Consider the following 15,414-nt stretch of genomic DNA (forward strand, 5'->3'; position numbering starts at 1 on the left):
GATTCAGGAAATGAATGAACGTATTTTTCTCACATTCATATTTATAGAGTGACGAATTGAACAAGTCGGTGCAAGTTCGCGAAGCTTTGAGACAAAAATTGGCAAGAATGTTTACTGCGCGTATGCTTGTAACAAGATGATACTGGTATATCAATATGTGCGGGTTTTTATCCTACAACTTACACAATTTTATAAACATATATAATAAATTTTTTACTTCATAGGTACTTTTATAAATAATTTATATGTTTTTATATTATAAGATAATATGATGTAAGTAAATAGGTACTATCAGTGTATGTTGAGATCCACTATCGTGGACCCCCATTTTCATTTCATGGACCCCCAATTTTTTTTTTCGCTGACGTAGACCCCTTGCAGGTTGTCATAGACCCCTGGGGGTCGATATAGACCACTTTGGGAATCACTGCTCTAGACTTTACCAGGAGATGGCAGCTTTGAGAAGAGTTTGAAAGAGTAAAATCCAGAGGTTATTAAAGTTATTTTGGGAGGCAGGGATGGCGGAGCCGGGAGCAAGTGTGCTGCTGAGACTGGCGAGTGGCTGGTGGTGCCTGCTGTGGGCCGGCGGCCGGGCGACTCTTGGCCTGACCCTGGGGGCCGCCCCCTCGAGCAGCGGGTCCCCATGGCGTCTGTGGGGTGCACTGTGCCTGCAGTGGCCACCTGTGGTCTCCAAGGCGCTGACCCCTTTGCACGAGGAGATGGCGGCTCTGCTCCAGCAGATCGAGATAGAGAGAAGCCAGTATTCAGGCCACGAGCTTCGTGCTTTGGATGAAGCCCAGTGCCTGGCAAAGAAGAAAGCCAACCTCGATGATGATGAAGACGAGCAGAATATATTGCTGGTACAGGATTTGGAAGAAATGTGGAAGCAGAAATTCCTGCAGTTCAAACTTGCAGCTCGCATAACAGAAGCCGATGAAAAGAACACCGGACCTCACTGCACCGGAAGCTAGACAGGAACCTTGTTCTGTTGGTCAAAGAGAAGTTTGGAGACCAGGATGTTTGGGTACTGCCCCAGGCAGATTGGCAGCCAGAGGAGACCCTCCAAGCAACAGCTGAGCGAACCCTGGCCACGCTGGCAGAACACAACATGAAAGCCAAGTTCCTGGGAAATGCACCCTGTGGCCCCTACAAGTTCAAGTTCCCCCAGGCAGTGCGGACAGAAAGTAGCCTCGGGGCCAAAGTATTCTTCAAAGCACTACTCTTAACAGGAGACTTTTCCCAGGCTGAGAAGAAGGGCGGGCACATGTGGGTCAGCAAGGAGGAGCTGGGGGACTATTTGCAACCCAAATACCTGGCCCAGGTGAGGAGGCTCCTGCTGGACCTCTGATGGACTCGCTGCCTATGGACGATGCTCAGACAAGTCTGCAACTGGGGTCTCACGGACGTTTTGTGGCTGCCCCGTCTTTGCAGGGAATCTCAAGAAGCAAACAATTCTGAGAAAGAAATGAGTTGATCATTGTGGAAAAAAAAAAAAAAGTTATTTGGGGAGGTACGGGTGAAAGATAAACCTTAATTAGTCATCTCATAGGTAGGACATATGGAGAGGAGGAAGAGAGATGGAAGCCCCCCCAGATCAGACACAGAATGGAACTCAGGAAGCCGAAGGCACAAAAAAATACACAAGTCCCTTCAACCACTTTGAAAAGCAACTTGGCAATATCCAGTAAAGGTAAAGAAGTGCCCTAAGATATAGTGTTTCCACTTCTACAGGAATTCTCACACAGTTGCACAGGGACTTCAACACAATTGAATACAATGTTAATGCCTATATTGATAAAAATGAATAAATAAAATGTAATACATCTCCACCATAGAACACTATACTGCTGTGAAGATAAATTACCATGGCAATGACACAAGCGTCCTGCCCCTGGCCTCTCAGTGCCTGTGTATGCAAATTAACCTGCCATCTTTGTTGGTTTGGTTTGCATACTCACTCCTGATTGGCTGGTGGGCATCACAAAGGTACAGTCAATTTGCATCTTTCTCTTTCATTAGTGTAGATTTTTTTTTTTATTGATTCAGAGAAGAAAGGAGAGGGAGAGATAGAAATAGCAATGATGAGAGGAAATCATTGATTGCCTCCTGCACGCCCCCTATTGGGAATTGAGCCTGCAACCCAGGCATATGCCTTTGATTGGAATTGAACCCGGGACCCTTCTGTTTGCAGGCCAATGCTCTATCCACTGAGCCAAACCAGCTAGGGCCTGGGTGACTTCTTGAGTTTCTTTTATCTTTCATGTCTCTCCTTAGCAGGCTTAATATTTCCTCTACCTTCCTGGCCATATAGAATGTAATCACTGTTTTGAATAGCCCTGTCTACTAATTCTATCATCTCTATCTTTTTTGGTTCTGCTTCTATTGGTTGATTTTTCTCCTCATTACGGGTCATATATTCTTGATTCTTTGTATGCCTGCTCATTTTTGTTGTTGTTAATCCTCACTGGAGGATATCTTTTCCATTGATTTATTAGAGAGAGTGGAAGGGAGGGAGGGGTCGAGGGGAGAGCAAAAGACATCGATGTGAGAGAGACACATTGATTGGTTGCCTCCCACACATGCCCCAACCTGGGCTGGGGATCAAACCTGCTACCCTTTGGTGCATAGGTTGATGCTCTAACCACTGAGCACACCAGCTAGGCCGTACCTGGTAATTTTTGTTGTCGTTGTTGTTGTTGTTGTCATTTTTATTGAATGCCAGATATTGTGAGTGTCACCATTTTGGGTTCCGGGTATGTTGTATTTCTGTAGATAGTCTTGCACTTTGGTGCAATTAAGCTACTTGGAGATGTTTCAGTCCTTCCAAGGCTTGAGTTTAAGCTGGGAGGCGGACCAGAGCAGCCTTTATCCCAGGGTGAAGGGTCCCCCACCACTGAATGATTTAGCAAATACCCCTGGGTGACCAGGTGTTTCCATTGTGGCTGATGGGAACCCGCACGCTTCTCAGCCCTACAGAGATTATGCCCTCTAATCCTCTGAGCCATTCTTCCAGGGCCTTAGCTAGTTTCCTTGCACACATGCACTGATCTGTCCTCAGCTGAACACTCATGGGGACCCTCTACTGAGGTCCCCAGCTCTCTCTGCCTGTGAGTCCCAGCCACCTGGACCTCCCAAACCCCCAGCTTCCTCTCAACTCAAGGAGACCACGTGGCTCCCCGGGGCTCACCCTTCCCTACACCGTGGTCTGGAAACCCCAGGCAGTGAGCTGAGACCATAATGGGGTTGCTCTCTGGATTTCAGAGGTCACTGTCCCTCTGAGGTCACAGCACTTACTTTGAATAACAGTGCTGCTACAGTGCAATACAACATAGCACCTCATGTTGCTCAGAGATGGCAGATTGCACCTGCCAGGTGCAGGGCACGGCTGGGTAAGTGCTTTTCTTACCTTATTTTCCATTTTGAGGAGAGAGGCGCTGGGGCCAGAGATGTCTAGTAATTTGCTCAAGGCCACACAGCTAGGAAGTTAGCAGAGTTCAACTTTGATCTAGGAAGTCAGGCTCCTGAGTTAATGCCCCTAACCAGTAGGCAACACTGTCTGCCATGAATATATGTCTGGGACAGGAGGGACTAATATACTAATTTCATTTCCTCTGAGACCAGAGAGAGGAGGAAGAGGAACTATGGGTGCTGGGATAGGGATGAGGCCATGCTAAGTAGAATAATGTTAACATTTGTTCAATCTGGTAAGTGGGTACATCGATATTAGTATTTTGAAATACATTACAATTCATAAGTATTTTCCTGTGGTTAGAAAGGAAAAAGAGAAGAAATAGTCACCACCATAGGCAGAGAGAGAGAGAGAGAGAGAGAGAAAGAGAGAGACAAGCAGGTCAGAAGGTGGAGGCAGGCCCCAGGCCTTCCACACTAAGTACAGCCTCCTCCCTTCTCCCCTCCATGTGGCCCAGCTCCCCCGCCACACCCAGGAACTGACCCCCAGGGGAGGTGACCCAGCCCTAAGCCTCCCTTCACCCGGTTTCTCCCACCAGAATGCTCCCCTTCACCCCACCCCGCAGGCAGGGACCAGCTCCAAGGCTTCCTCTTTCCTCTTTCCTGCGGCCCGGGGACCAGGGAGTCCCTCTGGGCCCCAAACAGCAGAGTAGCAACCAGCCAGGTCACCCAGGAGGAAAGGGGGGTCTTGGCTCCAGAGATGAAGCATGGAAGGGTGGGGACAGCTTGACCCAGGCCCTGAGCCTCTGCGGGAGGCACGGCTGTGGGCAGCCCCAGGTTCACAGCTGCCTGGCGTGGGTGAGAGACACAAAGGACCTCTGGCCTCCACCTGAAGTTTTAAAACGGCCCAGGAACGCTGGGGCAGAGGTATGAGAGGCCCACGGCTGCGGCCACGTGCCCACTCCTGAATTTGGGCAGTGGGGTCCGCAAAGGCGCTGCCAGGTGGACTGAGCAAACCAAACCCAATGCCGTCTCTCACCCTCCCAGGCAGTTTTCGCCTCTGACTCCTGAGTCCCAAGAAAAATGATCGGTCCCAGTCTTCCTTCAACAGCACTGTGGACGGAAAAGGGGCCACGTGCTAACCCGACAAGCTCAGGGAAGGCCTGCACCCGGGTCCTGCAAACTCAGAGACCCATAGTAATTAACACTTGAACTAAAAGCAGTTGCTGGCGGGCGGTCTGTTTGAGGCCAGTATCTTCCCTGACAAAGGTCACCCTTCACCTTAATTGAGCCTATCCTCAGTTTGCATCTACATTATCATTGAAATGTCAGGGTAACTTCCCTTTTTCCAGACCCCTCGGGGCACAACCGAAAGCCAGGGCGCCAGGATGGGCACCACACATTCCTTCATTGTTATGTTTATCCTGTTGATTGACTGTTAACTATCCTGTACTCACTTAATAAAAGACGTTTGTGTCAATCATTTTATTTTTTACCCAGAGGCTTCCTCCTCCCCATCCCCATCCCGTTCCCCCACCCCCATCCTCACTCCCGCTTTACTTTCTCCTGCCTCCCAAATCTATCACCAATGGATTTTATGTAACCCCCTTGCGTCTCCTCCTTGGGTTGTAATATAGAAAACAAGATGAAAAGCTGCCATTCTCCAGGGCATTATCCCAATACTTGAGAGATCCTGCTTCCCGGTCCATGTCCACAGTTTGGCTCAAATAAACTCTCAAAAATTCTTTACATTATCATTGAAATGTTTCTATGTTAACAGCATCTAATCAAATGGGGTCACTGAGTACCCACCATGGGCCAGGGGGACCAAGACAGCTTAGATCCCATCTTTGAGGAACAGGGACGTGAGGTACGCAGGAGAATTGTGGCAATGCAACATGGGAAGTCAGGAGCTGAAGCATGTTGTCAAGAGGGGGCATGTGAGCTACATCCTGAGGAATAAATAGGAAGTTTCTGGGTGCGGAGTTGGTAAAAGTGGGGGATGGAATGTGGGGGCCTCTGCCCACAAGGAGATGCGTGACCAGTGGCATGTTTGCATGACGGGGCACTGAATGCTTAGGGGGTGGGGAGGAGGTCACCGTGTCAGGGATGTGAAGAATCAAGGCTGGAGAGGAATTTGAGGCAGGTTAAGAGAGTTCTTGACTTTCCATTGTAAAAGGGTTTGCTCTTTATGGTACAGGCAACAAGAAGCTGCTCAAATTTCATTAGCTGAGCCCTAGCTGGTTTGGCTCAGTGGACAGAGTGTCGGCCTGCAGATTGAAAGGCCCCAGGTTCAATTCCAGTCAAGGGCATGTACCTTGGTTGCGGGCACATCCCCAGTAGGAGGTGTGCAGGAGGCAGCTGACCAATGTTTCTCTCTCATCGAAGTTTCTAACTCTCTATCCCTCTCCCTTCCTCTCTGTAAAAAATCAATAAAATATTAAAAAGAAAAAAGAAACAAAGAAAGCATGATGGGATATTCCATAGAGGCTATTTTTCCACTGAGGCTCAGAGGAAGGTCTTGTATCTCTTCCAGGAGCTATGACCTCCTGACACCCCCCTCCCCCTCCCACACACACACACACACACACACACACACACCCCTTCCCGGCTGAGCTAGCCCACAGCTCTCTTCTCACCAGAGAAGCCTCCCCTGGTCACTGTTTTAAAGAACACCCCTTCCCACCTCCACCGCCTCCTGGCATTTTCCTCCACCTTTGACCCTCACCTAACAGGGTATCTATTTACTTTCTGCCCCCGAAACCAACTAGACTAGAAGCTCCAATGGGACAGAGACTCTCCATTTTGTTCACTCTCTTATTCTCAACGCCTAGGGCAGTGCCTCGTGTACATTGTGTTTTCAACAAATATTTGTTAAATGAATGGATGAGTGCACATGCAGCGATACAAGACCAGGAGCGAATGAATGGAAAGAGCAGGATGAAGAGTGATCTATCTGCCTTCAGGTGCACAGGATGTTAAAATGAGCAGTAGCATGCCAGTTCCGTCCTCAGGTGGGATCAAAGGAAAGATGGGACAAATGGGACTCAGGTGCTCTCAGGTTCGAGCTAGCGATACGGATATTCTTTTTGCCTACCTAGCACCCATGCACCCTTCTGACAATACTCCCTGATTTTCCTTGAGTCGACCCTAGTTTGAGGGCTGAGCATGTGTGACTTGATCTGGCCAATCACCCCTTTGCTTATAGGGACTGCTTTCTGTTTGGATACATGATCCGATTCAACAGGAAGAGTAAGACCATGATGCCCGCCAAAACAAATGGGAAAGAAACCTTCTCTCCAGGGACACTACTAGTAGTAAAATCTGAGGCTCTTAAAAGCCCCCTTCCCCCCCCCCCCCCCCCCCGGGGATCTGGGAAGAAAGCCGATCCAGAAGAAAGCACCCTAGGGAATGTCAAGAGACCCGAGTCCCTCCCTGGGATCGAGCCATGCCTAAAGGTACTGGGCAATCCCATAGTGTCAGCCAAAACAGCTCCTTTTCTGGAGAACTGCTTTGAACTGGGTTTCTGTCACTTACAACCAAAAACATTCTGACCACTGTTTAAGAACAAGAAGGAAATACATTGTTAAGGCTTTTAAATACCTCACAGAGAAACCTAACATCAGGCAGCGTGTCCCAGGAGTGCAGCCCCAGACCTTTTGGTGAAACTCACTGCCTTTCTTTTTAGTGAGGAGGATGGTGATTGAGAAAAAGGATGCTAGTTTGGTTTATTACTAGAGGCCTGGTGCATGAAATTCGTGTGTGTGTTTGGGGAGGAGGGAAGGTCCCTCAGCCCTGCCTGCACCCTCTTGCAGTCCAGGCGCCCTCGCTCCTTACTGCCCACCTGCTCCTTACTGCTTGGCTCATTGCTCCTTTAGCGCTGCCACTGAGGCAAAAGAGGCTCCCACCACCCCTGCTCTGCTCACCAGCCATGAGCCCAGCTTCTGGCTGAGGGATGCTCCCCCTGTGGGAGTGCACTGACCACCAGGGGGCAGCACTTTAGGAATAAATTCAACAACTTGCTTAAGCGTTTTAACATCTCAAGCGTCTCACAGTTATAAGAGTAATAGTTAAATAAAATGCAATATTCTACTCCAGTGCACAGGGAGGGAGACCATGATATGGTAAAAAGTCCAATAATCTGGTTTCTTTCTCATCCTTATTTAATCACTAAGTGGCAGTGTGGTCTGAGACCAATTATTTTGCTTCGCTTGGTCTTAATTTCTAAGTATCCAACAGGAGCAGTATGATTACATCACCTTCAGGCCAATTCTGCAATGACAAGCTCACTAGGACAAGGGTTTCTAATCTTCGATGGAATTCAACCCCCAGAAAAATACCCACGTGCATAAACACATAACTTTGCATAGAGATTCATGATTCACAACTGTAAGAGCCAAACTCTATCTCTAATGTCTCTGCTCTACAGTAACTAGGACACCGCTGCTTGGATTCCCCTTGGTGACAAGGAGCTCACTTCACTACCTTACAGAGTAGCCAAATACAATTAAGCTGCTCTAGAAAAAAATGAATTCATCTTCATATTGAACCCATTGGCCCAAATTCTCCAGAGGAAAACAGAAAAACCCATCTTTCCTGTGTGTATGACATTTCTTCATTTCTCTGAAGACTTTCTAACTTTGAAATGCAAATAATATGTGAGGAGAAATGCAGACGATTGCCATGCAAATTATTCAACAGTGTGCTGCTACAAAAATAAGTTCTTCCGCCCCACCCCAGCTACGCCAAACACCCAAATGTAGATGCTCAAATCCCAATAGGCATCACTGATTATCAATGTGCACGGACCTGGGTTCTGCAAAGAGGGGAATTCCTGCATAAAAACATCTTGAAGGAAACAGTAGAGTCTTTGGGAAAGAACGCTGCATTAAGAATCAGAAACCTTGGAGGTCTATCCTGCCTCCCACTCCAACGACCTGTGTGTATCGTTAGACAAGTCCCTTAACCTCTCGGAGCTCGTTTCTCATCTGTACAATGTGACAAAAACCCCATCAGGGGGATGCAGGGAGGATTAACGCCAACTCCCGGGACACACTGGTTCCCGGGCGCGACCAGCTGCGCGGTGCATTCGATGCGCTCGGCGCTCACCCCAGCGGGATCCCCCGTCGGGTCGGAGCCTGCGCTCTGGGCTCGACTGAGCGTCCCTGGCCGCTCGCGCTTTTCTCTCCGGCTCCAAGATGGCGGCGGGCGGCGGCGCGGAGGCGGGATCCAGGCGAGCCGAGTGAAGGTAGCGGCGAGCGGAGCCCCCACGAGGCCGGGCCGAGCCCCCATCCCGAGGCGGCGGCGGCCCCGGCCCGCCGCCGCCCGCTGCCCGGGGCCCGCGACACGGCTCCGGGGGCGCCCCAGACCCGCTGCGGCCTAGCCCAGGGGCCGAGCCGGGGACTGGAGTAGCGGCCGCAGGCCGCCCCGGGCGAGGGGCTGGAGCGGGCCGGAGGAGGAAGGCGGGCGGGAGCTGTTCAAACGGGGAAGGCGGGAAAGCTGCGGGGCCGGGAGGGGGCGTGCGGCCGCCGCGGGGGCCTGCGGGCCGGGGCCGCCCCTCCCCCTGCCCGGCTGTCTCCGCCTCGGGGGCGCCGGGCTGCCGCCGGGGACGCGAGAACCCGGGTCGGGGCCGCGGCGCCGCGGCTGGGGACCCGGGGTGCGGGGGTCCCCGGGACTGTCAAATCGAACGGGGCCTGGAGCCGGGGCGATGGGAGGGGCTGGGTGCTCGCGGGCAGCGGAGGATGCAAGGAACTTCCTTTCCTCTCCATGGAGCTCGGTTGAACCAGCCGCGGCTGCAAAACTGCCGGGAGGGAGAGCCCCCGTGGGTTTGCGGTGGGGACCGTGCACCTAGCCCCGGGGGCTCTGAGCACCTAGCTCTGTGCACCTAGCCCCGCGTCGCGTGGACTCTTTTTGCGTGTGGCCCAGTTTGATCTTCTCCGCAAGGGGCCCATTTCCCACCCCGACAGCTATTCACTTGTAGATTCATTCACTTTTTTCGATATCACGCAGAAGAGGAGCGATATCGACCTGCCTTCTTTTCGATGGTTAATTAAGCTGGTGGCTGGTTATATGTCTGCTCATAGAATAAATATGTAAATAAACAGGCTGGATCCAGAGGAAAGCCTGTTGATGGGAGGAGGCTGGTTCAAAGGTGTATCTTGGACTTGTGTATGTTGCCCGCCGATCTGTGCGGTGGTCGTGGTTCCGTTCCATGGCACTGGGATGAGGGGGGTTGGGTGCCCACCCCGGGGATGGGGGCATCTCTGCAATTTGCAGAGCTGGCAGGGCCTGTGAGTGCTGCACAGGTAGGTTCTTGGAGAAGGGAGTAGCAAGAACTCGGGAGTCGCTCTTGTGCTGAGATTCGGAGGAGATCTGGACCAAAAAATAAATAAAATAAAAAAATGAGAAGGTACCTGCTACTACCCTAGGAAGTAAGGACAGCAGAAATGCAGCAACTGGCAGCCGCTCGACGTGCGACTTCCTCCCCTGCACCGACTGGCCTTTTAAGTTCCCGAAAGGAGTTCTGGAAGAAGAGCGCGCAGGCTTGGACGGGGCGCCCCTCCTGGACTGGACCTGGATGTCGGGATTTCGCTCGCTGCCCGGTTTCGGGGGGCTTACTTGGTCGTTTACATTCTCCGCTGATGGCTTAGATTGCCTCGAGAAAATCTCCTTCGGAAACTTTATGTTTTCAGTATTTATCACTTGGGCTTCGAAGATGACAAAGTACAACCGGAGAGTTTGGATTTTCCTAATTACTTGGGTAATCCAGAAAGCTGTGCCCGAACATGACGCAAATACTCACCTGCGGGAAGAGAAGCTCTGCCTCCGCTTTTTCACACCCTGAAAAGTCCCCAGAAAGCCATTCGACAATTTGCACATGTTATAAACTCCAAAACTTAGAATTCAATAGAACGGGTGTTAACACCTGTTTTTCATTTGCCAACACTTTAATGTCAGTTTCCATTAATCCTCACAATCTGCTGCCTAACCCTGAACTCTTAATGTATCATGGATGATATCCAACATTCGGAAGGAGTATGGGGAATCATCTGATCTTACATATATGTGTTGCCCTAACTCTGCCTTTCTTACACACTGTTGCTTGAGACTTCTTTATCTGGTTTCATCTTCTTAAGTTAGCAACCAAAATTAACCCCTAGGCTGCAATAATATCCTGATTTTAAAGTACTTAGAAAGTTAGGCTCCATCAGTTGCCTGGCTGTGCGACATAGTTCATTCATTATGTTTAATTCTTGTTTTTCTAAGCTTGTGGCTGCCCCAATATTTTAGTGAATTGGACTTCTTTCAGGCCTCATTCTCTCTCTCTTTTTTTTTTTATCGGTTATTTAATCCTATAATTTATAAAATGCTCTTCAGTGTTTTTTTTTATGGAAATTGAAATAGTAGTAGTCCTAATTCTAATACATATCATGCCTTTGAGGATCAGCTTCTAGTTTTATGTTCCCTTTCACAACTAAATTCACTGATTATTTTTCAAAGCAGTCAGTTATGTGATCAAGGGCACTTTTTCATAATGCAGTAAGAGGCCAGTGTTTTCTTAGACTGTCTTCATAGGTACCTACCTCTATTTTGACAATTATGCAACTCTTTTATGTTAGTTTTGATACCAAAGGGAAGACCTGGTTATAAGGCTCTGGACCTGCCTCCGCTTCATATAGAAGTGCATTTTGTTGTTAACAACAGATGGTGGCCATATTGATGATGGAATAGTTAAGATTTTTATTCCCCATTTCTCAAACATTCTTTGCCAAAATTCATTTGGCAAGGGAAACATTTAACTTTAAGTCTAAAGCAGCGATATCTCGTAGCGTTATCAGAAACTAATGGGATCTATATATTTTTCTAATAAGCTCAATATTTCAGGCCAATGAAATGATAGGCTATTTTTAAATGAATGGCTATAATTCCCTGTGACATTCCCCCTCCCCTCAGCCTTTTTGGATTTAGTGACACTTCGGTGGAAAGAGGAGGACAGTAATTTCTGCTGGAGAAAGTTTAATGCCAAACATTAAAAACTGGCTACATTATGTACCTTGTCTCCTCATACTTGTACATGAGATCTAATTTTATATCCCCTTCATTTCCTTAGAAAAGGCCTTTGAGCAAGCAGTTATTCAGTTTATCTTTAAAATAATTCAGTTCATTTTGTTATTGTTTTCTTCAGTCTATCTTCTCTTACCTTGACCAAGTCCACTCTTCATTCCACTTCTTAGAAAAGTAAAGAAGTGCTTTTTTATGTTTCTTAATCTTGTAAATCGTTCTGGGTGATACTTCTTTTTTCTTTGTACTTTCAAATTAGGCAAATCTGAGCATTGTGTTTTTTCTGACTGCTATTAAGTTGCAAATTTCCCTTGTTAGTGAAATTCATCTTTTCTTTTACAAAAGTTACCTTTCTCAGTATTATCCACACCTACATAAAGGGATTGGCAATGTCTCATTAAAGTGTCCTTCAGTATTTCTAAATTCCATTGTAGTAATGCAGGTAAAATAAAACTTAAATGATCAACTTTTAAGATCAACTTTTAAGCATTTCTCTAACTGCATGAGAACATTTTCAGTATATTTAGTATATAATTTTTTAATTTCCTGCAAAGGAATTGTGACATTGCCTGTCCTTAAAGTATTGGAAGAACTTTATCTTAGTGTATAGTTCACAGATTGTTATCTTCAAAGTCAAAATGGACGTGTAGACTTAAATGCCAAAAAATATTAACAAATTGAATACATAAAATTTGTATATTACAGTAACTTTTCAGATTAGTGAAAATCTTAATGATCATCAATATTTTGTCACCAGTTGACAAATATTCATTCTTCCTTGTTTTCACCTAGCCTTTAAAATGTTAAAGGCTTGAAAGTGTTGAAAGCTGTCATAGGGCCAATTAATATAAGAGGTGTACCTATTTTTGCACTTTTGTGATTTGAGCAAATTCATATAGCCTAACAAAATCCATGAGAAAAATATCCTTCAGCCCTAGCTGGTTTTGCTCAGTGGATAGAACATTGGCCTGTGGACTTAAGGGTCCCAGGTTCGATTCCGTCATGGGCATGTGCCCAGGTTGTGGGCTCGATCCCCAGCACTGGGTGTGCAGGAAGCAGCCGATCAATGATTCTCATGATTGATGTTTCTGTCTCCCTCTCCCTCTCTGAAATCAATAAAAATAATTATTTATATATATACATATATATATGCTTCCAAGATCTTTAATATCTTAATGTCATCATTATATCTGTCTAAACGGCAATGCAGTAGATTTTAGCCTGTTGCCAATCCAAATGGTAGGACTTTATGGTCTCAAATGTGGCCAATCTGTCTTCCTCCGCATCCTGCTTTATCTGCATTTCGTAACCCTGCTGAACCTATCCCTCTGACTTAATGTCGGTGTTTACTCTATCTCAGTGTTATCAGTCCTGTTGGCATTTCAGAAATTCTCATTAATTTTTATGTGGGCGGTATTTTATATACTTCCTCAAACAACAACTTTAATTCATGAATCAAATCGAATTAAGGCAAGTGCACTTCCGACAGCTTCAACCCCACTATGTGTACAAACAGAACGAGGAAGTGACAAAATGCTCCTTCATTTCTTGCCGCCCTCCCAGCCTGCCCTTGGATCACCACGCATTTCCAGCTGGAAGGTTGCATCTCCACAGTGATTTCGCGTTACAGGAAGGTTTTCCTTCTTTGTTTCTCAGGCCTGGTCCTGTAGGCGGGAAGGAGCCTGGACTCGGTGACACTTCTCAAAGGCCCTGCAGGAACGCCATGGCTTATGATGACGCCGTGAAGAAAGAAGGTATGACCCCTTAATCTGAGAAGCATTCCAAAGGGTGTGTCCTCTTCAATCCTTGCAGCCCATGGACCTAGAGACCAGGATTGGCCATCCCAGCCTGGACTCCCAAGTGATGATCCAGAGCACTGTTAAGCCTCCACGTCATCCCCAGACCCCAGCCTGGGCCCATGGAACGAACATCAATACAGGGTTCCAACACAAGAGTCTGAAACGTAGCGTATTGGGGCGATCCCCTGCAGCACTCGTGGTCCTTGCCAGCTCCATGCGCAGGGTCTGGGGGTAGGAACCACACATTGGATGGACTCCCACAGAGCAGCACAGCACGCGAATCCTTGTTCATTCCAGCCGTATCTCTGCAAGTGGTGTCCGCCTGCCAAGTCACAGCTGAGAACCATGTCTGAGAACGCACAGTGGGCCTGTGCATAGCATAGACGTATTGCTTCTTCAGGTTTGATTCTTGTCTTTGCAGCCAGGTCTTCAAGAAACAGTGTCCCAGGGGACTTACTGAAACGTCTTTTTATTTTGGAAACGGAGGGACAGTTGCATTACAGATGTGATTTGCTTATTACTTACTTGACTTTCTCATTTCCTTTCCTTCTCGAACCGGTGCCTCTCAGATTGCTTTGATGGTGATCACAGCTTTGAGGACATAGGACTAGCAGCTGGCAGAAGCCAACGAGAGAAGAAACGTTCTTACAAAGATTTTTTAAGGGAAGAGGAAGAAATCGCTGCTCAGGTCAGGAATTCTTCCAAGAAGAAGTTAAAGGTAAATTCTAAACATTTGAATTAGGAAAGTTTTAAACTTATCACATATGGTATTTCCTAATAGTTGGGGAAAGAATTTCTTTTGAAAAGCATTTAAAAAGAAAAAAAAAAAAGAAAGAAAAAGAAAAAAAAGCTTTTAAAAAGAAAAACCCAACATTTTAATATCTTTTTTTTTTTTTTTTAATTTATTTTACTTTGTTTTCCGAAGTCAGAAATGATCGAAAAACAAGATTGGTTCCAAGCTACTTTTGCCTCATCATCCTATTCATTGGCCACTTCTTCCTCTCTGATTCCAGGACAGTGACTTTTACTTCTTGGGGACGGACACGCACAAGAAGAAGAGGAAGCACTCTTCTGATGATTACTACTATGGAGGTGAGGACGGGAAAGGGCGACCGGTGGGACAGACACATCTCTGGTTCTTGGAGTCGGGGTAGGGGAAAGGGATCCAGATGTTGCTGACTCAGTGGCCTATTTAACAGGACAGTGGTTCTTGTTCTGAGTGCCGATAAACCAGTGTGAAGGAGGAGAGAGGTGGAGGGCTGGTATTTTGGAGGATTCAGCATAGAAGAACAGTCTTCATTTGTGATACACCAGGTACCAGGTTCCTTCTCTCCCCAATCACCCACTTATCTTGTGCCCAATGTTATCTAGCATCCCTTTTGCCATGAGTAGTCCTGGGCCCCCTGGCCTGCACCTGCGGGTTAATTCTCAATCCAGGGAACATCTGCTCACAGACCACCTTTTCTTAGCTGTATTATGCACATAGCTGACAAGACTAACTCTTAACTAGAATGGGTTTGTCCTAAACACAGAAACAAACAATGTTCTGCCTGCAGTAAACCTAAATGGTAACTCTAGTTGACCCTTGAACAACGTGGGGGTTTGGGGCACTGACTCCCACACAGATGAAAATCCACATATAACTCTAACTTCCCGAAAATTCATCTAATAATTGCCTATTATTGACCAGAAGCCTTACCAATAACATACACAGTCAGCACATATTTTGTATGTTATATGTATTACATACTTTACAATAAAGTAAGCAAGGGAAAAGACAATGTTATTAAGGAAATCATAAGCAAGAGAAAATACATTTATAGTATTTATTGAAAAAAAATCCATATATAAGTGGACCCCTGCAGTTCACACCATGTTGTTCAAGGGTCACCTGTCCTCAGAATCCCACAGCTACAGTCTGTTCTGGTTGTGCTCTCTGTGGTTGCTGGTGAAGACTCAGTGAAGAGAAACAGCTGTAGTGGCGAGAACTGTCTCCAGGGACAGAGGCAGAGTCTACCAGGCCAAGAAGCACAGGGCATCCTCTCTGAATGTTAGGAATCTGTTGAAGGACCTCCCCTTAAATCACTCCTGTTGGCTTCTTCCTCGTGTTAGTTGGGTGTTTGGGGCGGGGGAGTGGAGGGGAAAC

The 15,414-nt window shown here is 47.2% G+C and overlaps 2 protein-coding genes across 4 annotated transcripts in view; both read left to right on the forward strand.

Annotated features, from left to right (window-relative positions):
- Window positions 1-518: 518 nt before the first annotated feature.
- LOC311618833 (large ribosomal subunit protein mL46-like) lies at window positions 519-1,381 on the forward strand (the record flags this gene model as incomplete). Its single annotated transcript, XM_084876451.1, is given in 2 exon segments — window positions 519-942; window positions 945-1,381. Coding segments are annotated over 2 exon segments (828 nt in total). The 3' UTR covers window positions 1,349-1,381.
- A 7,196-nt stretch (window positions 1,382-8,577) lies between these two features.
- HMGXB4 (HMG-box containing 4) overlaps window positions 8,578-15,414 on the forward strand; it is a 31,210-nt gene continuing 24,373 nt past the window's right edge. The window contains exons 1-4 of one of the 3 annotated variants that reach the window (XM_084880165.1): window positions 8,578-8,656; window positions 13,126-13,223; window positions 13,838-13,986; window positions 14,282-14,360. In XM_084880165.1, the coding sequence (XP_084736291.1) occupies window positions 13,193-13,223; window positions 13,838-13,986; window positions 14,282-14,360 (259 nt within the window). In that variant the 5' untranslated portion in view covers window positions 8,578-8,656; window positions 13,126-13,192. Of the gene's footprint in view, window positions 8,657-13,125; window positions 13,224-13,837; window positions 13,987-14,281; window positions 14,361-14,467; window positions 14,583-15,414 lie in introns of those variants that run through there. The other 2 variants (XM_084880166.1, XM_084880167.1) reach the window with 2 other exon arrangements.

This window comes from Pipistrellus hanaki (genome assembly GCF_964339955.1).
Source record: "Pipistrellus hanaki genome assembly, chromosome: 3".
Classification (NCBI taxonomy): domain Eukaryota; kingdom Metazoa; phylum Chordata; class Mammalia; order Chiroptera; family Vespertilionidae; genus Pipistrellus; species Pipistrellus hanaki.